General features: G+C 39.4%; 1 protein-coding gene across 14 annotated transcripts in view; it reads left to right on the plus strand.

The window, feature by feature from the left end:
* MYH10 (myosin heavy chain 10) overlaps positions 1–22,090 on the plus strand; it is a 145,250-nt gene that overhangs the window by 69,374 nt on the left and 53,786 nt on the right. For all 14 annotated transcript variants that reach the window (XM_014864117.3, XM_014864114.3, XM_014864113.3 and 11 more), the window contains 7 exons: positions 3,097–3,240; positions 3,485–3,580; positions 9,934–10,052; positions 10,682–10,834; positions 14,960–15,133; positions 20,252–20,425; positions 20,675–20,789. In XM_014864117.3, coding sequence (XP_014719603.3) covers positions 3,097–3,240; positions 3,485–3,580; positions 9,934–10,052; positions 10,682–10,834; positions 14,960–15,133; positions 20,252–20,425; positions 20,675–20,789 — 975 coding nt within the window. The remainder of the gene's footprint in view (positions 1–3,096; positions 3,241–3,484; positions 3,581–9,933; positions 10,053–10,681; positions 10,835–14,959; positions 15,134–20,251; positions 20,426–20,674; positions 20,790–22,090) is intronic.

Raw genomic sequence — 22,090 nt, forward strand, 5'->3', positions numbered from 1 at the left:
TATTGGCCTATAATTTTCCTTCTTTGTGTTCTCCTTGTCTGGCTTTGGGATCAGGGTGATGTTGGCCATGTGAAATGTGTTAGGAAGTGTTCCATCTTCTTTGATTTTTTTGGAGTAGTTTGAGAAGGATAGGTATTAAATCTTTGAATGTTTGGTAGAATTCTCCAGAGAAGCCATCTGGTCCTGGACTTTTATTTTTTAGGAGATTCTTCTTTGTGGTTTCAATCTCTTTACTTGTGATTGGTCTGTTCAGACTCTCTATTTCTTCTTGATTCAGTTTGGGGAGGTTGTAGGAGTCTAAGAATTTATCCATTTCTTCTAGGTTGTCCAATTTGTTGGCATATAGTTTTTCATAGTATTTTCTTATAATCCTTTGTATTTCTGTGGTATCTGTTGTAATTTCTCCTCTTTCATTTCTAATTTTATTTATTTGAGCCTTCTTTCTTTTTTTCTTAGTGAGTCTGGCTAGGGATTTGTCAATTTTATCTTCTCAAAAAACCAGCTCTTAGTTTCATTGATCCTTTCTACTGTTTATTTTGGTTTCTATTTCATTTATTTCTGCTCTAATTTTTATTATTTCCCTCCTTCTGCTGACTTTGGGCTGTTTTTTCTTCTTTTTCTAGTTCTTGTTAGGTGTGGTTTAAGACTGCTTATTTGAGATTTTTCTTGTTCTTTAACGTGGGCCTGTATTGCTCTGAATTTCCCTTTTAGGACCACTTTTGCTGCATCCCATATGAGTTGGTATGGTGTATTTTCATTTTCATTTGTCTCCAGATTTTTTTTAAATTAACTTTTAAAAAAAAATTTTTTGTGAGGAAAATTGACCTTGAGCTAACATCCGTTGCCAATCTTCCTGTTTTTGCTTGAGGAAGATTGTCCCTGAGGTAACGTCTGTGCCAGTCTTCCTCTATTCTGTATATGGGATGCTGCCACAGCATGGCTTGATGAGCAGTGTGTAGATCCGTGCCCAGGATCAAACCCACTAATCCTGGGCTGCCAAAGCAGAGCATGCGAACTTAACCACAACCCCACCCAGCCAGCCCATCTCCGGATATTTTTTGATTACTTGTTTAATTTCTTCAATGACCCATTCATTGTTCAGTAGCATGTTGTTTGTCTCCACATATTTGTCACTTTCCCAGCTTTTTTCTTGTAGTCAATTTCTAGTTTCATAGCATTATGTTTGGAAAAGATGCTTGATATGATTTCAAGCTTCTTAAATTTATTGAGGCTTGCCTTGTTTCCCAGCATATTGTCTATCTTTGAGAATGTTCCATGTGTACTTGAGAAGAATGTGTTTTCTGTTGTTTTTGGATGGAGCGTTCTATATATATATCTGTTAAGTACAACTGGTCTAGTTTTTTGTTTAATTCTACTATTTCTTTGTTGACTTTCTGTCTGGATGATCTATCCATTGATGTAAATTGGGTGTTCAGGTCTCCTACTATTATTGTGTTGCTGTTAATATCTCCTTTTAGATTTGTTAATAGTTGCTCTATGTACAATAACTACTTTATTTTAAGTAGCAGGTATTTGAGTAGTGTTATCTTTTGTACTTTTATTTCTTTTCTTTTAAAATAATTTTAAATTAGAAGACAAGTGACACATTTTTATACAAATTGTTTCAATGTTTATAAACATCAAAGTAATAAAAAATAAATTTACTTGATAAAATTAAGCTGAATAAATATGTTTATTCCTAGATTTACAACTGAATATATGTTATGCTTGCACTAGTACTAGAAACAGTGTATGTGGATTTTGTTTATTTATTTGGTCATGAATCACAAAGACTGGAAATTGAGACTTGGACAGGGTGAAAAGTACCTCTGTTCTGAGTCAGAATCTGCTAGGTCAGAATACATGAGGGAGAGGAGAAAATGCACAACTTTCTGATTTCTTCTGCATCTCAAAGTCAATGCTGCTTCTGTGTAATTAGTATATATATTATCTAGATAGCACAATAGACACACAAAACACAGTAATATTTGTTTTCATCTGGGGTCTAGACTTTTGCTAACCACAGACATCTCTGACAGCGTTGAATTAATTAGAGAAAGACCTGCAGGGAAAAGAAATAAGCAACAAATAAATAGAGTAATTGCCAATGAGAGACTATAATTCAAGATTATACAGTAGGTAATGTGAAGAGAAGAAAACTCTCAGGCTTTCAGACCGGCAATCACTGAAGTAGTGATGAATCAAAAATAAATAAATAAAAGTGTTAAAAGAAGGAGATGGGAAAAGAAAGCGGGCAATTCCCAGTCGAAATAACATGAGATGTAGTTGAGAATTAAGGGATGGGGTGCTCAGCAAAACTTCTCTGCAGGAGAGCCAGTGACAGAGAAAGCTGGCAGCACGTGAGGATGTCTCTTGCAGGGATAAAAACCTTATCAGTTTTGATCACTCCTGAAAAACATCCTTCTGCTCTCAGGAGCACATTTCTCGAAAGAGTAAGTTCTGTTCTAACTCATGGCCCCTAAAGTACGAGTAGTCAATGGGCGTGTCCATTGTAACATTCTGCCATGCTATTATGTGTCGCACGTCACTCTCAAAGGCAAATTTACCGCTAAACAAACTGGCTTGGAGAGAGGGTTTCCGGGCACTGGCTAGGCTCAGGACTTGCCTGATCCCTACACTACACTTTCTACGTCTGGGTCTTTGTCTGTGTCCATTTAGTCTTCATATCAACTTTGTAGTGTTTGCTATAAAGTACTTGCCAAGATAGGAATATAGAATATGAGTTTAAAAGCTTTCCCTCAAAAGATGGCTAAAGTATTTAAATGTGAAAACAATGAAGTTTAGTTATCTGGAAGATTAACATGATTTTCCAGCTATCTAATTTCAAATATAATATTGTGCAAACCACTGTGCCGAAAAACTCCTGTTGAGATTTTTGTGGTTTACGTCATCATTTTCCTTCATTGATACAGATAATGGGAAACTATATGTTTGTATATTTAGCATGAATATATAAAGAAAAAGTGTGTAGTGGTGATGGATTGGATGATGAGCTGCTGCTCTTCTGCGATATCAGTCCAATTTGAATGTGGATGTGCTTTTCATTAAATTGTATTCCGTTATATTTTCTTTTAGCTGATTTGCTCCTTGAAGGATTTAATAACTACAGATTTCTCTCCAATGGCTATATTCCTATTCCGGGACAGCAAGACAAAGATAACTTTCAGGAGACAATGGAAGCGATGCATATAATGGGCTTCTCTCACGAAGAGATTCTGTGTATGTGTGATTTCTCTAAGATTCTGATACTTTCATAAGACACATAAATTGGGGGTAAATAACCTAAACTAGAAAATGATTGAGGAACGGATGAGAACTGCCTGTAATTTTATGAAATCTTGAAACATATCCTACTGAAAAGTTTTGTTTAACTAAAATTTGGCACAAAATAAATCAGAATTTGTCTCTGCTACATTTTAATGCAATATTTTAATCAATTTTTTCTTTTTATTACAATATAAAGCAATGCTTAAAGTAGTGTCTTCAGTGCTGCAGTTTGGAAATATTTCTTTCAAAAAGGAGCGAAATACCGATCAAGCTTCCATGCCAGAAAATACAGGTAAAATGATGAACGTTGGTTTTATTTCTATTTAGACAGTTTGTTGCAGTGTTCCCCAGGAACATGTTCCTGTGCAGGCGTAGAAGCACTGCTGGCATGTGTCCGCGAGACTCTGCGGAGCAGGGTGGCAGCCCTGTGTGCCTGCATAGGGCCAGTCTGTTCCATCAGTGAGGGAAGAGAGCGAGGGGTGGGACGGACAGTGGCGGTGGAGACTCTGCCGTAGCTTTGGGAGATGTTAGGTCTTGGGGGACGATGGGGACACAAGCTGCAGAGACCACACAGCTCCTCGGAAAGGGAGCTGCACCTGCTGAGTTCCAGTCGGTTTTTACCTTGCCAGGAATATAGGCCCACTGTTGCCAAATATAATTGATTTTTCAAAGAAATCTAGATTTTAGTATGAAATCTTCCAGCTTTTAAATGTTGAAAATGGAGTTAAATTTACACTGGTCAGGAACAAAAGTTTGTGAACCAAAAAAATGTATTTGCAGGCCTTGTGAAGTCTGCGTCTGATGGTCTAGAGATAAAAAGAAAATTGGGAAATCTGCATATTGACTAGGATGCTCGGTTACTGACTATGTTGTCTTGCTTCCCGTGAGCATCCACATCCACCATGGACAGTGAAGGCTGACGTAAATCACATTATCTGCCCTGGAAAGAGTCCTTGTATGAAAAATTTGAGGCTTCTTAACCAGTCAGTTCTATGGAACCCTTTTAAGGACTGTCCCTCTCCTGATGCCTCGTCGTCACCATTTCCAACCGAGCCTTTGCATCTTAGAGTTTTGGATTTCCAGGACAGTTACATGTTTCATTTAGTCAAAGCAGTTTAATTGACATTTGGGTCTACTTACTCCATGTAGCTTTCACATGGTTAAATAAGACTTAAAGTCAATCAATTTAAGATTTAGAGCAAGGCGTGGTTAAATAAGACTTAAAATCAATCAATTTAAGATTTAGAGCAAGGCGTGGATTAGTGTATAGCTTTGCTTCAAAATCTTAAAATGACCCCTAGGTAGCAGAGGATCAAGTCGCTCTTCTGAAAGCCAAGGCAGGCAAATGTGCTTCCGCTTTTAGAACTATAATATGATGTTTTCTAATTGTTATTTTAAAAGTAACTCTTAGCTTATAATGGTTGGTTTTGTTTTTCCTTCTTTTTTTATGCCCTTGATTTATTACTTTTTCATGTGATTTTATAGAATATGCCATTTGAAAAATTTCCTGAAAGTCTGAAAATACCTTATAGTGCCGAGGGGTCCCCCCTTTTTCTTTCTCTATTCTTTTCCTTCTTTCTTTTCTTCCTTTCTTTCCTTCTTTCCTTTCTTTCTCTTTTTTTTCCTTCCTTCCTAGTCCATTTACAAAACAATTTTTAAAAAAACGATTAAAATTCCTATTCATTTCATCAACAATAACAGAAGTAAAATAAATCTTTCTGAGAGGGTTTAAAAAATTACAACTGTCTATAAATGATTTTTCTCATATTATTACCTTTATTAGGTAATAGTAGTTAACGTTTGTTCATGTTGTAGTGTGTAAGGGTTTTTACTTTTTAATTACAGTAAAATTTAAACATATACGAGAAAGAAGAGTGAAGGGAACTCCCTCATTCTTGTCACCTGGCTGAGACAAGCACCAGCTCACGGCCTGTCTTGTTTCATTTATACCACCTCCCACTTCCCTTTCTCTGGATTATTTTGAAGCAAATCTCAGACGTTTCATTTGAATATATTTCAGTCTGATGCTTGACTCAGGATCAAGATAAGGGCTTGAAGTGGGCATATACATTTGGAGTTTTTTTAGTATTAGTCATATTACAACTTTCTGTCTCTTACCTGAGTTTTTCAGGTTATTAATATTTTAAAAGTTTTTCAATTGTGGTAAAATGCACATAACATAAAATTTACCATTTTAACCATTGTAAGTGTACAGTTCAGTAACGTATGTTCATATTATCATGCACCCAGTCTCTAGAACGCTTCATCTTGCAAACTGAAACTCTGTACCCGTTAATCTACTCCCCATATCACCCTCTTCTAGCCCCTGACAACCACCATTCTTCTTTGTTTCTATGAGTTTGACCACTCTAGGTACCTCATGTAAGTGGAATCAATACAGTATTTATTTTGTGACTGGCTTATTTCATCAGGTTATTAATATTTTATTATACAATAATTTTTCCATGCATTTTTACATGTTGGTGCCAAAATGGCATTTTAAAACAGAGATTTGGCCCATACTACTATAGTTTGAAACAAATTACCTTTGTTAACATATTGATCCCTGCACACTCCATTTTTCCCCCGTGGAGATGAAATAATGAGATAAACATAGCAAACAGCTGTTAACTGGTAGTACCAGAGGCACCACAAATTCTGAAGAGAAAATTATGTCTGGTCACAGAAATTTCTCACACACAATAGTGAAACTAAGGAAGAGCACATTTTAGTTATTGCGCTTTCGGACATAAGACAGTTTGAAACTTGATAAAATCCTAAGAGAAATCACAAACACACCAAATGAGAATTGAGAGATTAGGGTCATTATTCCTGCTTCAAAAACAAAAATAAAAACCAACAAACAGACTGCCAGATCTAACCACCAATGTGCAGGCAATCAGAGGACAGACGTAAATGACCACGGGGTGCAGTCAGACTCAGCAGGATGAGTGGGCCAGTTTTCCAGTAATGCTGAGACATTTAAACACTCCTCCTTTAGAGGACTTGCAGAATTGTCTTCAGAGATAAATTGACAGATTATTCTCTTTTATATTGAATTTTACTTTTTTCCCCCAAACATAAATGGCAAACAAGAGGGTAATAAGGCTTAGAAGTGGAAAATGTGACAGAATTATAAAGTAAGGGAATTCATTTTCCTGGTAGCTTTTAAAGTTATTATGAGGCAGTTGCTAAAGATGAACTCCCAATGTCTTGTGAGCATGATGTTTTTAAAAATTGGTATCAAAACTTTTTCCGAAGTTCAAAAAAAATTGCAAGAAGTAGTACAGAAATTCCCATGTATCCTTCATTCACATCCCCTAGCTGCTAATACTTGCTTAACCGCTTGATCTGATGGTCAAAAGCAGGAAGTTAACATGGATGCTGTTCTCTCTTCTGCATAGACACTGTGAGCTGCTGTCTCTTCTACAGTCCTGTTCAAATGTTGTCAACTCTCCCACTTTCTCCCACTTTTCTGATCAAGGGTCACACATTGCATTTGATTTTGATGGCTCCTTAGTTTCCTTTAATCTGGAACAGTGCCTCAACTCTTTCTTTGTCTTTCATGGCCTTGACATTTTTGAACAATACTGACTAGTTATTTTGGAAAATGCCCCTCAGTTGGGTTTGTCTGAAGTTTCCCTCTCATTGAATTCAGATTATGCATTTTCGTAAGAATATCACAGAAATGATGTGTCCTTGGTACATCCTATCAGGAGGCTTATCGTGTCAATTTGTCTCATTATTGGGGATGTTACTCCAATCACTTGGTTGAGGTGGTGTCTGCCAGATTACTCCTCTGTCAGATCCCTGTTTTTCCCTTTGTAATAAGTATTTGGGGGAGGGAGGGAAGCACTTTAAGACTAAGGAAATATCCCGTTTCTCATCAGACTCTTTCAGTTACTAGTTTCAGTGTCCATTGATGATTCTTACCTGAAACAAGTGTTGCTTGTGGTGTTCGTCAAGTGTTGATTTTCTATTTACATCACTTCTTGTATTTATTCCCTGGAATTCTCCTGTAGGGAAGAGCTTTCACTTTTTCATTCATTCAATTATTATTTATATCAGTGCAGACACATGGACTCTTATTTATTCTATGGGTTTGTAATCCATTCTTTCATTATTTGTTTTTGTCCTTGATTTGGCTATTAGATGCTGGGAAACCCTTCAGGTTAGCTCCTGGGTTATTTTGACATGACTCCATCACTTTTTTCCCCCCTAGCAATTTCTTACCTTTTTTGTTCTTTTTTTGGTGAGGAAGATTGGCCCTAAGCTAACATCTGTGCCAATCTTCCTCTATTTTGGCTGTGGGATGACACCACAGCATGGCTTGATGAGTGTTGTGTACGTCCATGCCCGGGATCCAAACCCACAAACCCCGGGCTGCCGAAGCAGAGCACCTGACCTTAACCGCTTTACCACCAAGCCGGCCCCAGAAATTTCTTACTTTGTGGCACCATAAAATGTTCCAGAGTCATTTTGTATTTTCTCTGCCCCAGCCCTGGAATTGGCCTATTCTCTGGAGTTTCTTCGTATTGAAGAATGGTATTCAGAAACCAATATCTGGGTGCTGCTTGTGCTCAGTGGTACTAGGGTCTCATTGTCTCTAACTCCTCTCAGAGGACAGAGCAAGGAAACATGTGCATACACACACACAGGTACTCACACACTCCTATTTCTATTTCTGTGTATATATATTAAAAACTGTGGATTTCTACTGATACCTCCAATTTTGATCCAACACTCTTTGGTTCATTGTAGCCATCTCCTTTTCTCCATTTGAAACTCCTTTCTCTGACAGTGAGAAATCGAGCTCTCGTTATCTGCAGTATATTTGCTTATTTGTTCAATCCTAGAATACCCTAGAATAGCTTCAGAGTTACTAATCCATAGCCCTCTGGAAAACAGAGCTGCTGATTAGTGTATAGCATCTGTGAATGGTTCTTTGGCCTTAGAGTATATGGTCAAAATACTGTGTTACTCTTACCTCCTCCTGCCTTCATGTGGCTGTGTTATTCATTTGTAATGCAGGTGGCTTCATTTATTTCTGTTTGTGTTGCATTTTGGGTCCTCCCTCCACCGCCATCCTTTTTTATTTTGTTTGTTTATTTTTTACGTATATGAAAAATATACATGATTCTAAAAGTCAGAACTACAGAAAAATGTATACTTCTCTTCCATTTTGTTCCACTCACCCCATCTCTTCTGCCCAGTTCCCATTCCTCCTTTCTTTCTGACCTGTTTCCACCCACACCTTCTATGAGCTCAGTCTTGTTGGTTTCTGTTTATCCTTCCTTGAGCAGCACTTTTCAGCCCTGCAGTGAGTGTTCAGCCACCCAAGGGGCCAGCTTCCCATAAGATAAATAAGTTCTGATACGTCTGTTTAAACATGGAGCCACATTTCTTTATAATAGCATCATAAAGCCAAAATTGTGCTTGCCCTGGCCTAGCTGGGCAGCAAGTTTTCTGTTTCCTAGACTTTAATTAATGATTGTGTTTCGTTTTACTCCTGGAACTTTTTAACTAAGCCTGGCCCTTTGAAGTAGATGGAGATTCTCGGGAAGGGGAGTAAGAGGCAGGCAGAACATGCATCGTGGAAAAAGATGTATGCCTCAACAATTTAATGGCAAAAAAATGGGAGCCACCTTAAAATATCCAATGCAATGAAGTAAACCACGATATAACCACACTATGAAGTATATTTTTTTAGCTGCTAAAATGATGTGGATCATGATACAAAGCAAAGGAATATGGGCAATTTGCTTTTTGTACTTATTTTTCAACTTTTCATCCAATACATAACACACATGAGTACATACATACATCAACTGAAAGGAGCCAGGACCCAGCGGTTGAGGCAGAGCAGTTGGCAGAAGACAGTGAGAAGAGTCACAAACCAAAGGAAGCGCTTGCTCCCTGGGGCCGGCCCGCCCTGCCCGCACAGGGCTCTGGGGAGATGGCCAGGGATGAGCCGGACGGATCAGGGTGGTAGGATGCAGGTCTCTGAAATAAGAACTTGAGTAGGTTTTAATTCTATTGTAATTCAAAATGCGCTTACCCTTATAGAGTTGTATGGTTATTTTAACAATCAAAAATGAATATGATAATTTGTATCCTTGTTGGACCTTACTGATATTAGACAATGAACGTCTCGTGAAATAGGTGCCCTCATGCACATGGGAATCAACAATAATAAAATTAGCAGCTATTTATTGAGTGCTTTATGTTAGCCAAGTAATCAAATAATTGCTTTTTAAAAATCTTTAGATTTCTTGCTTACTAAAACATAATTAGGATCATTACATGAGCCCAAGCAGTTATCTTGGTAACATGATGATTTAAGCTATTTTAAGTACCATTTTTCTCATTCTGTGCATTATCTTTGGGTTCTAAGACTCAGTAACTTGCATTAAACTACCCAGAATAAGTAATTGCTGACTAACCTGTCTCTTGTAGCCTGAGGATGAGTGTTATTAATTTGAAAACTTGAAGGTATTTTTCATCAGACCTAAAACTTGTAGAATTTTATTTCATTTATTACTTAATGTAATTTAATGATTGCTAAGGTTTTTCAAGTGTTTGTTGAATACATTGTGACTAGAGCATAGGTAGAAGTCGCGTATTTAGGAGACTTTTACACTCTAGTTGCGCAGAAGCTCTGCCATCTTCTTGGGATGAATGTGATGGAGTTTACTCGGGCTATACTCACCCCCCGCATCAAGGTCGGCCGAGACTACGTGCAGAAAGCCCAGACCAAGGAACAAGTAAGTTTAACATTAATTGTCATTACACGTTTGTTTCAATGATAAATCGTGGTCCTAAGACCTTCTGATTGGCATGTAACAAACTGAATCAATAAATGAGTACTTTTTCCTCTTAATATAGCTTAGTATATAGTTTTTCTTTTTCAGGAAATGTTTAAAGGTAGCTTTTTCTAAAAAGGAAATTTGAAATGTCACCTTGAGTTTTCCCCAGGCAGATAGATCACCCAGGAGGACAAAGCTGTGTGCTTTGGGAGCCTGCCCAGCAGCGGGGCGCACTGTCCCCTGTCCCTGTCTGGGCTGCACAGTGCCAAGAATAGGGGCGTCAGGCTCACCCGTTTCATGGTGGATGCCTTTAAGACTCTGGGAGGGTATGCTGCACAGAAGCCCAGGCGCATGAGGAGGAGTTTATTTTTACTGGGCATCTTCACCCCTCGCTTAAATTGAATATCTCCAGTTTTCATTTAATTGTACTACCACCCTCTGTTGATGTGTATAATTGAGACATGATTAAGCAGTAAATGCTGTTTTAGGTTTTTTGAGTATTGTAGAGCATTAAACTCCACATAATAGCTATTAATGCTTTGTTGAGATTATTTCCAGAATAAAAGGTTGATGTTGTCTAATTATAGGCAGACTTTGCAGTAGAAGCATTGGCAAAAGCTACCTATGAGCGGCTCTTTCGCTGGCTCGTTCACCGTATCAATAAAGCTTTGGATAGGACCAAACGTCAAGGAGCTTCTTTCATTGGAATCCTGGATATTGCTGGATTTGAAATTTTTGAGGTATGTCTCTCTCCCTCCTGCTCTTCCTTCCTTGGGTTTATTCTTTTAGCAAATATAATTAAGGCTCACCACTTACCCGCTGCAGTGCCAGGCACCAGGGTGTCACAGTAGACAGGCAGGCACAGTCCCTGCCGTTCCGGTAGAGAGTCAAACAGTAAGTGGTGAATAACCACTAAGTTTTCAAATTTGTGAATAATGAAGTGAAAGAGGTGCTCGGATAGAAAAACTTGGGGAGGCCAACTTTGAACAGCCTAGTCAGGGAAGGTATCACTGCCGCAGTGACAGGTAAGTATATTTGAAGGTTGAGAAGCCCCAGCCTCACTAAGTTTGCCCAGCATAATGAGAGTAAGTCCAGTGGTCCCATATGGGGGAGAATTTGTCAAATGTTAGAAACTGTTAGAAAGCCAGTGTTACTATATGGAGCTGAACCAAGGGAGAGGGGAGATGGAGACATGAAGTGTGATATGGAGCCAAAGCAGAAGGAGGGAGACATTGAGGATGGCACTGGCCATTGTAGTGGACCAGGGGCCAGACGGTGGTGGCTTGGCTCCAGAGTCAGGAGTAGCAGTGGGAGATGGAGAAATGCAGAAAGATCATGATCTGTGTTCTGAAGATATAACCACAGGGTTTGGTGACAGATTTCAATTTATTTTATTATTAATCTGACTAGATTTCTCCAAACACCATCAATCCATCAGAGGTTTGTAGGCACACATCTGCTATAGTTTTGCAAAAAATTTTGGTCCCCTAAAAATTTATATCTATCTCTTTTGATAGACTGACTATATAGTAAGGCACAAATACTAAATTAAATACTTCTTGGGATCAGTGTGCTACTTTGGCTGCTAGTGACTATTGAATTGTCTTGTTTTAAAATGAACTCCTTTAGAATTATGTCTGTCCTCATAAAATCTGAACTAACCAGTATAAGCAATTTGATCCACTAAACGGCCACTGCCACTATAAGAGATTGCTTTAATATGTATTGATTTGTAAATAACTTGAGAAATCATGAAAAGTATCTGGGTACAAATTGCATTGAACAAAAAATTTGTCACCTTCCTATAAATAATCAGAAGATATAATGAAAGAAAAGCTCCCCGTTTCCAACTGCAACAAAAACAGATGAAATGCCTAAGAATAAATTTAAGAAGAAATGGGCAAGATTTAGCTGAAGACAACTTTACAATGCTGCTATGAAAAACAAGAGAAAACTTGAACAAATGAAAAAACATACCTTGTTCTTGGACAGGAAAATTCAGCATCATAAAGGTGTGAATCTTCCCCAAATTTATCTCTAAATTAAACATACTTGTTTAAAGCCTATGAATAGGAATTTTAAGGGATAGGGGAAGGCTAGGGTAATCTTCTTCTGAAATTTAATTTGAAAAATAAATTAATAAGAAATAACGAATAGGGGCTGGCCCCATGGCCGAGTGGTTAAAATTCCACACACTGTCCTTCAGTGGCCTGAGTTTGCGGGTTTGGATCCCATGCATGGAACTCATCAGCCTTGCTGTGGACGTGTCCCACATACAAAAAAATAGAAGAAGATTGGTGCATGGATGTTAGCTCAGGGTGAATCCTCCTCACCAAGAAAAAAAAAAAAAAAAAAGAATTGACAGTAAAATTCTGAAAAAAAATGAAAGAGAGTGTTAAAAGATATAAAACATGGGCCCAGCCCCATGGCCAAGTGGTTAAAGTTCCACACACTCTGCTTTGGTGGCCCAGGCCCACAGGTTCAGATTCCTGGCATGGACCTACTCCACTCACCAGCCATGCTGTGGCGGTGTCCCACATATAAAAAGTAGAGGAAGATTGTCACAGATATTAGCTCAGGGCAAGTCTTCCTCAGCAAAAAAAATAAAAAGATATAAAACATAACTTAAAGAAGTATAATTTTGACATATGAATACACAGAGAGTAGAAAAATGTAAAAAGTTGTAAAACAGATCTTCAAGAAGTATGATTTTGATATATGAAGACACAGACAGTAGAAAAATGTAAATGCTAAAAATGCAAGGTCGTTTATTTGAGCATTATTTGTCATGGGAAAAGAATGGAAAAAGCCTAAATGCCCACCATTAGGAGATTGATGTTGTCTACTGTTATGAAATTGGTTCAATTAATTATGATATATCCATGCAGTAGTACTGTGCACCTATTGTAAACAATGAGGTGGCTTTATATACTGATATGGAAAGACTCCAAGATACGTTGTTAAGCTAAAAAAAAATACCAAGGGGTCGGCCCAGTGGTGTAGTGGTTAAGTTCACATGCTCCACTTCGGCGGCCCAGGGTTCGCAGGTTTGGATCCCAGGGGCAGACCTAGCACTGCTCATCAGGCCATGCTGTGGCAGCACCCCACATAAAATAGAGGAAGACTGACACAGATGTTAGCTCAGTGACAATCTTCCTCAAGCAAAAAGAGGAAGATTGGCAACAGATGTTAGCTCAGGGCCAGTCTTCCTCACAAAAAATCAAGATAACACACACATTTATGAGTGCACAGAATATTTCTGGAAGGATCACAAGAAACAGGTGACAGTTGACTATAGGGAGAACAAGTAGGGAATTGGAGTGAGACTTCTCAGTGCAACTGTGTACATTTTTAATTTTATATCATTCACTACTAATTTAAAAATCAGTCATTTGTAACTTAAATATGGAAGACAAGTAGAAATCTATCTTTTAAAAAAATGCCATCACACATAATAACCCAGCCTAAATAGAGAATAAGATCTCATAATCCTAAAGCAGAGCAAAATCCGTCTACATAAATATGAATAAGCACAATGAGGCAGTCTGCTAATGCTTTAATGGTTCACTAGAAGCACAGTGTTGAGGGGCCGGCCCATTGGCGTAGGTTAAGTTTGCACACCCTGCTTCCGCAGCCCAGGGTTCGTGGGTTCAGATCCCGGGCGTGGACCTGTACACTATGCATCAAGCCATGCCATGGAGGCATCCCACATACAAAGTAGAGGAAGATTGACACAAATGTTAACTCAGCAACAATCTTCCTCAAGCAAAAGAAAGAAAGAAAGACAGTGTTGAGCAAGGCAAAGATGGCCCCTGCCCTCCTAGTATGACCTCGTGCTGAGTGAGTATAACCCCTCCATGGGGGTGGAAGATTGGAATGGCTTTTTCAGACTATAACTCTATTCCTTGGAGATTGATTACATCTTCCCTAATTGAAGATCACTTTTTATAATGAAAGAGGTTATTTATGGGCACATGCTACTTGTGTGGCAGGAAAAAAGATTGAGTACTTCAAATATATAAGGTGATTGCTTTAAGAAAATTGTACCTCTTCATCCATCATTTATCCCATCAACAGCACAATAGAAAAATGGGCAGAATTCACAGAGAAGGACACAAATGTCTGTAACATATGAAAAGATGCTCAAGTTCACTTCATGACAGCAATGCAATAATAGCACTTTTGATATTGGCAAAGGTTAGCACTTTGGATATTGAAATTTGATAAGAAAAGGAAATGCATTGAAGAGCAACCTGGAGCCTCCCACTTATTAAGTGCATTTTGTGTATCAGGCCTGGCTGGGATCTCAACAACAACCCTATGAAGTAAAGATGTTTTATTTTTCTCTTAGCTTGCTCTGGAGCCTGGAACCTAAGTAGAGAGCAGAATGGGGCAGTACCCATCTCTTCCCCAGACCCCTCAAAGCTGACAGAGATGCGCCGGCTCCACTTTGCTTCCAGCCTTTCCAAGTCTCTGTTTTTCTTCTTTTCCTCTCTCATTTATTTCTTCATTTCTACTCACTAACCATTCACTAATAAGAATTGAATTCTTTTATTGGTAGATGATTCAATTAGCATAGTAAGTTTATTCTTTTCTCATTTTAGCAGCTCGGTAATGTGATGTGGCCATATATATTGTGTGTGTGTGTGTGTGTGTGTGTGTGTGTGTGTGTGAGACAGAGGGAAAGACAGATTGATGGAGACCTCTCAGTTTAGTCACAGTCGTTCGATGGAATCAAAACAATGTAGTTGATACCTAATTAATCATTTTTGGTGAATTTTTTGATAACTAGATGACTAATTCTTCCCGTTTTCTCTCCCCTCCCTGTGTTTGGAACCTCATTCTTTTGATTTCAATGTTTGTAGCTGAACTCTTTTGAACAACTTTGCATCAACTATACGAATGAGAAGCTGCAGCAGCTGTTCAACCACACCATGTTCATCCTGGAGCAGGAGGAGTACCAGCGCGAGGGCATCGAGTGGAACTTCATTGACTTTGGGCTGGACCTGCAGCCCTGCATCGACCTCATAGAGAGACCCGTAAGAGTGTTGACTTGCTGTTTGGCTTTCAGTTCATCTTCAAGCAGTGTGCTGAGTTTTTTATTGGCATAATCTGAGACAGAAGTCATCCTGTCTAATCAGTGTTAAGATAATTTTCTAATCTAAATTTTCTGGGAAGGTGATACTTTGATAAGATACTTACTTAAAAAGTAAGTCACGTCCCATTAAGACCCTTCTTGAGCTCGCTTCTCTTGCAGTGTTATTCCTGTCCTTGCATATGTTAGTATGTTGGCTAACGCACCCTGGTTCCTCTCAGACTGCGACCCTGCGGTAGCAGTGACAGCTGCAGTCACCTTCGGCCCTCAGCACCTGTCAAAGGGTGTAGGGCTCCACCTGGCGTACTCCTAGGCAACAGAGGGACAGCGCATTTAACTGATAATAAGACATGCCACGTAAACCCATTTTTCACATAACTGAAGTTTATCCTCATAAGTACAAAGATGTTTTTATTTCAGCAAATTTTTTTTAAACTTGAAGTTTCAGAGTTTTTTTTTCTGTCAGATGCATTTTTAACAGCAATCTTAGAAAGCATGAGAGATTATTTTCTTTTGGTTTAGTATTATGTAGAAATACATAGAACCATGGATACCTCATTCACTTACGAAACTCTCCTCCATATGATCTCAAGCAAGTGTTGATGATTGGCCATGTATTCCCTGGCAGTTGGCTTGCTCAACAAGAGGGTGGCTTCACTTATTTTATTTTGCTAACTACCAAAATATAGGAAAACGAAAGCACAAGTGAGCATCGCTATTGGTCATGTTCGCGAAGTTCTGCTCCTGCATGAGTAGGTGTGGTTTAACGACAGGTCAGAGGTTTCTCCTGTGGGTGCGCTGGGCTGTGAGCAGTTCCTTCTCTTGCTCCTCCGTCTCTGGCTGCCACCTGTGCTCTCCATGTGGGGAGGGGTTTGAGGGCTAATGTCTAGAGAACCCGGATGGTACAGCACCTGCGGTCAGAGGAGTGGTGGCAAATCAGGAAGAGGAGAAACCTAGAGGACATCACCCCATTAGAGATGTGGTTCTGGCACAGTACAAATTTGGGTTTAAGGGAAGTAATAGATTCATTCAGCTCATACATAAGAGATCATTTTACCTTTCACGGCACTGGAGCTGCTTGTTGAGAGCAGAACTCTCGGATTACCTGTAGTTGGGAGGAATCTGCTCCTCTGTCCCTTGCGGCGTTATTTAGAAGTAACATTCAAGGCATACAAGGAGTAACTTCCAGTTGGCTCTTGGGCATACGCAAACACATGAATATATTTCCTAGCTGCTTTGTTGCCCCAAAAAGGTGTTTGGGAATTTATATAAATAAGGGAATGGATATTCATGTCAGTACTGGTGATGACCACGTGACTTGTTGTTTGAGATGCTCATTTATATGTATCCATATGGCATTGGAAGTCCTGTGTTTTAAGAATGTATTGACTACGTATCTGTACTTATAGTTTTTTTTTTTTTAAGATTTTATTTTTTCCTCTTTCTCCCCAAAGCCCCCCAGTACATAGTTGTATATTCTTCGTTGTGGGTCCTTCTAGTTGTGGCATGTGGTACGCTACCTCAGCGTGGTTTGATGAGCAGTGCCATGTCCGTGCCCAGGATTCGAACCAACAAAACACTGGGCCGCCTGCAGCAGAGCGCGTGAACTTAACCACTCGGCCACGGGGCCAGCCCCCTGTACTTATAATTTAAGATGGAAGAGAAACCATAAGAGTTGCTAAGTCAATCTCTTTGTCTGTGGTAATAATTGTGTTATAAAATAATTGTATTATTAAACTCTTGCAAGTTGAAAATTATCGGCCCTATTTTTTAAAAAATATTTTTAGGGGGCTGGCCCAGTTGTGCAGCGGTTAAGTTTGCGCATTCTACTTCAGTGGCCCAGGGTTCCCCAGTTCGGATCCCAGTTGCAGACCTATGCACTGCTTGTCAAGCCATGCTGTGGCAGGTGTCCCACATATAAAGCAGAGGAAGATGGGCATGATGTCAGCTCAGGGCCAGTCTTCCTCAGCGAAAAGAAGAGCATTGGCAGCAGATGTTAGCTCAGGGCTAATCTTCCTCAAAAAAAAATTTTTAGAATGTTTTAAAATATGGTGGTTTTGTGACCCTTAAATGAATCTTAGAAATATACATTCTGCTCACTGTTACTCAGTTGCATTTCTTTTGCTTTGTCCTCTTGAACAAAATACTTTATATACCAGTTATTCTTCACTCTCACTTGATGCTTTTACTCTAAAAGTGAGACTGACAGGGGAAAGTAAACATTTCAACCTTAATGATTAGCTCACAGCAAAAATAGGTGAAGCAGAAAGAGTTTGATGTTTATATTTTCAGTTGTTTGCAAATGTTAAGTATAAATATCATTGGATTAGTGTAAGATCAAGGCAGTAAGGATTTATTAAATCCTTAGTTACAGCCTGGAAATGCAAAGATTGGGGTGCCATGGGGAAATAGGAAGCGTTAGCGTGGCCCTGGTCCTCAGGGACCTGATCTTGAAGCCAGAAGATGGAACCAAATATATGGTTAGTTCGTTGGTGACATGGTACCGGTCTAAGTGATGCTCTGAATCAGGGAGGGGCAAAGTCCACAGTAGGCTGAGAGCGTCACGGAAGGTTTCACAATGTGGATGTTGTGAAAGGAGTAAGGGAGCATTCCAGGGCCACATTTTACGGACAGAAATTAGCAGGTGAGCAATACATTGAAAGTGGTATTTTAGGAAAATTATTTTGCCAGGGTGTTCAGAAAGTATTGGAATGGGGCAGATATGATTCACAGTAACTAGTTATGCCTAGATGCTCAGGGTCAATGAACAGAATGAGTTCTTTCCTTTTTTTCCTCCATCTCTCCACCCGCCTCTCCCTCTCCTTTACTCCTTCCTTCCTTCCTATACTTCTTATACTGGCACTTCTAGGCTCTTCTCCAAAAATGTTAGAAAGTACTCTTTTATTCCCTGCCTGAGACAACTCAGAGAGGGAGGGAGGGAATTCAAGATTTAATGCTGACTCCCTCGTTACCTCAACTGTTCTTCTTTAGGATTACCTTATTCTACTTATCCATAGAAACATAAAATCTGATTTAAAAAAAACAAATTTTTCTAAACCCTTTAAGAATTTATAATAGTAGCAAATTAACTGTAGCATGTAGAATGAGAGGGGATAATGATTCCATTGATGGTCCTTTCAAAATGGAGAGTGAGGACAATATTTTCCAGAAGGAAAATACCTAACAAACTGCTCTGTGGTGGCACCTGCCCGTCCTGGGCTAGTCTTAACCTCATCTCTCACAAACCCAGCCCCTGCCTCCCTCGGGGTGGAGCGGCAGTAGGCAAGCCTCTGAGCTCAGAAAGCTGCTTACAAACCCCTGACGTTGTCTCTGACCATTAGGCAGAAACCTAGTCTCCCAAACCGACAGCTCTTTAGAAATCCCCAATTAAAAGGTGAAGTGATAACAGAGATCTTGACATTGAAGGATGAAGCAGGAAAAATAAAAAGGAGACACAATAATGGGTATTCATAATCACGCTGTCACTGAGTCATTTAGAAAAGATGAAAGTATATTTGGGATCCTATTTCAGAATTTAGAAATATTTTCATTAAAGGGATTAAAAATGTAAAAATTAAGGTAGAAAGATGGATGTTTCGCTTATCTTACTATGGAACTTCATTTCTCAAAGTTGTCAGATGAATGTGGTAAATTGAGTTATCTGCCACTCTGACCCTCTGCTTCTCTAAGGTTACCTAAGCCTCGTTGCCTTTGATTATAGTCGTCTTTTAGCTGTTCTGAACCTTGTATGTCCTTTTAGGTGGAGGAACCGCAAACTAGATAGCCGTGGAGTAAGGTCTCAGTGCTGGAGTTCACTGCAGCAGCGTCTCAGCTTCTACCTGCTGGCATTCTGCTTCACCACCTCCTTCCTCTGACCATATTATTACGTGTTTCGTTTATATTTAACTATAACCTCTGGTTACTTTTTAAGCAGTGTTTATATAGATCCAGCTCTTCCCCAGTGAATATAAAGGCCTTGTGAGTTGAAGAAAACTGATCCTAGAGAATTATTCAAAAAGCTGATTTCGTAGTTATGCCCTAGAATCGGTACATTCAGTCTTACATCACAAACTTAGCATCTTTGCCGTATGGCAATAAATGATAACCAAGAAGCACTATAAAATAGACCATTAGCTTTCATGTGTATACCCCAGTTTCCTCCCAAAAAAGTAGTCTTTCCACTGATTTTGAGCTCCCAGACAATAGCAAGCTCTAGGCATTTTTTTTTTTGAGACATAATTCACATACCCTAAAGTTCACTGTTTTAAAGTATGCAATTCATTGGTTTTTAATATATTCACAAAGTTGTGCAACCATTACCACTGTCTAATTCCACAACATTTTCATCACCCCAGAAAGAAACTTCGTTCCCATTGGCAGTCACTCCCGCTGTCCTCCCCAGGCCCTGCCTGCACTGATTACCGCAGGTCTCCATGTCCTTATGACTCTAGGCCTTTTGTCAGTGAACTAGTTGAGCGAAATAAAATAGGCTCTCAAATGTTTGTTGAAACAAATATATAAAGTGATTGATAAACTATTTCATCACCTTCCATATACTCTACTTAATAATAGTTTTAAATACTTCATGAAGTGGTATATTTTATTTAATCGTCATTTAAATAGAAACTTAAGTTGATTAGGATATAAAATGTCTGAAGCATTCCATCTAGTGGAGGTTTTATAGTCATTTATCCAGCCAGTCATTGAATATAAATATTCAGTTTCATCTCCCCACCTCCCACTTTCTTCCTGGTGCCTTTTATTTGCTGTGATTGGGGGGCCATCTACTTAGAATTAGTTTATTTACAATACATCTATTTATAAGTTTTCGAGATAAAATTCTCATCCATTTTCTTACTGGTACTTCTTTAGAAGTTTGAGATCTCAGTGTTTGAACGATAGATATGGTTTGGACATTACATTCTATCCTAGCAACTTGGTTTCCATAGATCTTTGTAAAACTCTACTTGTTTTGAAAGTTTAACTGCTAAACCCAATGGAAAAATCCTGGTGTTTAAAGTGAAGTGCAAACCATGTCCATCTTGTTGCCTCTTGTCGTCAGGCTAACCCCCCTGGTGTGCTGGCCCTTTTGGATGAAGAGTGCTGGTTCCCTAAAGCCACAGATAAAACCTTTGTTGAAAAACTGGTTCAAGAGCAAGGTTCCCACTCCAAGTTTCAGAAGCCTCGGCAACTGAAAGACAAAGCTGACTTCTGCATTATCCATTATGCAGGGAAGGTAAGAGTTGAACAACCCAATTAAAAGCACTGTTTGAAATATTGCTGGATCTGTTGAAGGTTGTAACAAATGTGCTGATAAACATTTGTAAACCCTTAATTATAGTGTGCAGTACAAATGCTCTGCCTTTGAGACAACCCACTATTTGGATTGCTCTGTGAAGATTTTGGTTAAGGCTTACAGCGTTTTTTCCTTTTGTCCTTGTTTTTGTTTTTCCATCTCACCGTGTTTGCCTCTGGTATGGGCCAGGTGGACTACAAAGCAGATGAGTGGCTGATGAAGAACATGGATCCTCTGAACGACAACGTGGCCACCCTCCTGCACCAGTCGTCGGACAGATTTGTTGCGGAGCTTTGGAAGGATGGTAAGAGTGTGCTGACGTTTGTAATGAGCTTGGCCGGAATCTTTTACAGTTAAGGCTTATGTATGGTTCTTTTACATATATTTATGTGTATATATTTTACTTTAAAACTCGTTCTGTCCCTAGAGCAGGGCTGCCGTGATTTCGAATTTACCCATTTTAAGAATACTTGGAGAACAAGACGTCTGCCTTATTGGTCAGATGCTAGGAGAGTGTGGGAACATTCTAGGCCCAGAGCCATAAAGAACTACACATGTGTTTCAAGCCACTCTGGTCCCAATTTAGTTAAAATCCAAGGGTATTGGGACATGAAACCCGAGAAGCCCTGTGCATTTTCTCTGTGTTGTGTACACAGGTCAGCTGAGCTGCGTCCTCCACCACTGCCAGCCCCCTCAACACACAAAGTGGCTGGGGAATAATTCAGACACCTTGCGTGTAGATCAGATGTCTTTATTTCCATCAGTCCATGGTTCTTTTGTTACATGAATATTAGGTGAAGATTTGGTGATTTTATCAGACCAGAGGTTTTACTAGTACCAGAAAAACAAAACATCTATGTCGATATATGCATAGTGGGAACCAGCATCTTCTATAGCTTGGCTCTCGCTACTGCATTTCGTCCTGGTTCTGTCCCACCTCTTTGCTTGGCCTCAGGCCCTGCAAGACCTTAGCCCTGGATCTGCCCCTGCCCAGGCCTTGACCCTGAGGCCACAACTACTCAGTAACCTGCCTCACTTATGCTTTTTCTCAAGCATCTCAAGACCTTGTCATCTAACTGTCTTCTCAGAGGTAAAGAGAAAGAAACACAGAAAGCAGTTAAGAAGGGGTTAAGGCAGTTGGAGCAAAAGGAGATAGAGAAGAATGAACACAGAAAACGTTAGTAGGGGAAAGATGACAGTATCAAAGATAATCTAGTCAAGATTGTGTACATCAACTCAAGCAAGTGTGAGGGAGCCATGCATGAGTCCTGGGAAGAGATCGTGTGCCTGAGACTGAATAAAAGGAGGGATTTGGGGAACAGCTTAGGTTCCCAGTAAGTTTAACGGAAGCTTTTAATCTTTGCACCTTTAGATGAAATTCTTCTGCTGGCTGCTGAGTTGCAATGACCCGGGCAGTCGAGGGTTGCTGCATGAGGAAAAAGAAGAGAAGTAGGACCCTGATGTGGAATTTGCAGTACCTTAATAGATGAGGGCCTCTTGAGCCTGTTGCTGGGAAATGTTAGAATGGGATATGAAAAATGGGAATGAGAGCCCGAAAAACGACTGAGCTCCAGTTGTCACAGGGTCCACAGTGCTAGAAAGACC

Source organism: Equus asinus, chromosome 13, assembly GCF_041296235.1.
Source record: "Equus asinus isolate D_3611 breed Donkey chromosome 13, EquAss-T2T_v2, whole genome shotgun sequence".
NCBI classification, from domain to species: domain Eukaryota; kingdom Metazoa; phylum Chordata; class Mammalia; order Perissodactyla; family Equidae; genus Equus; species Equus asinus.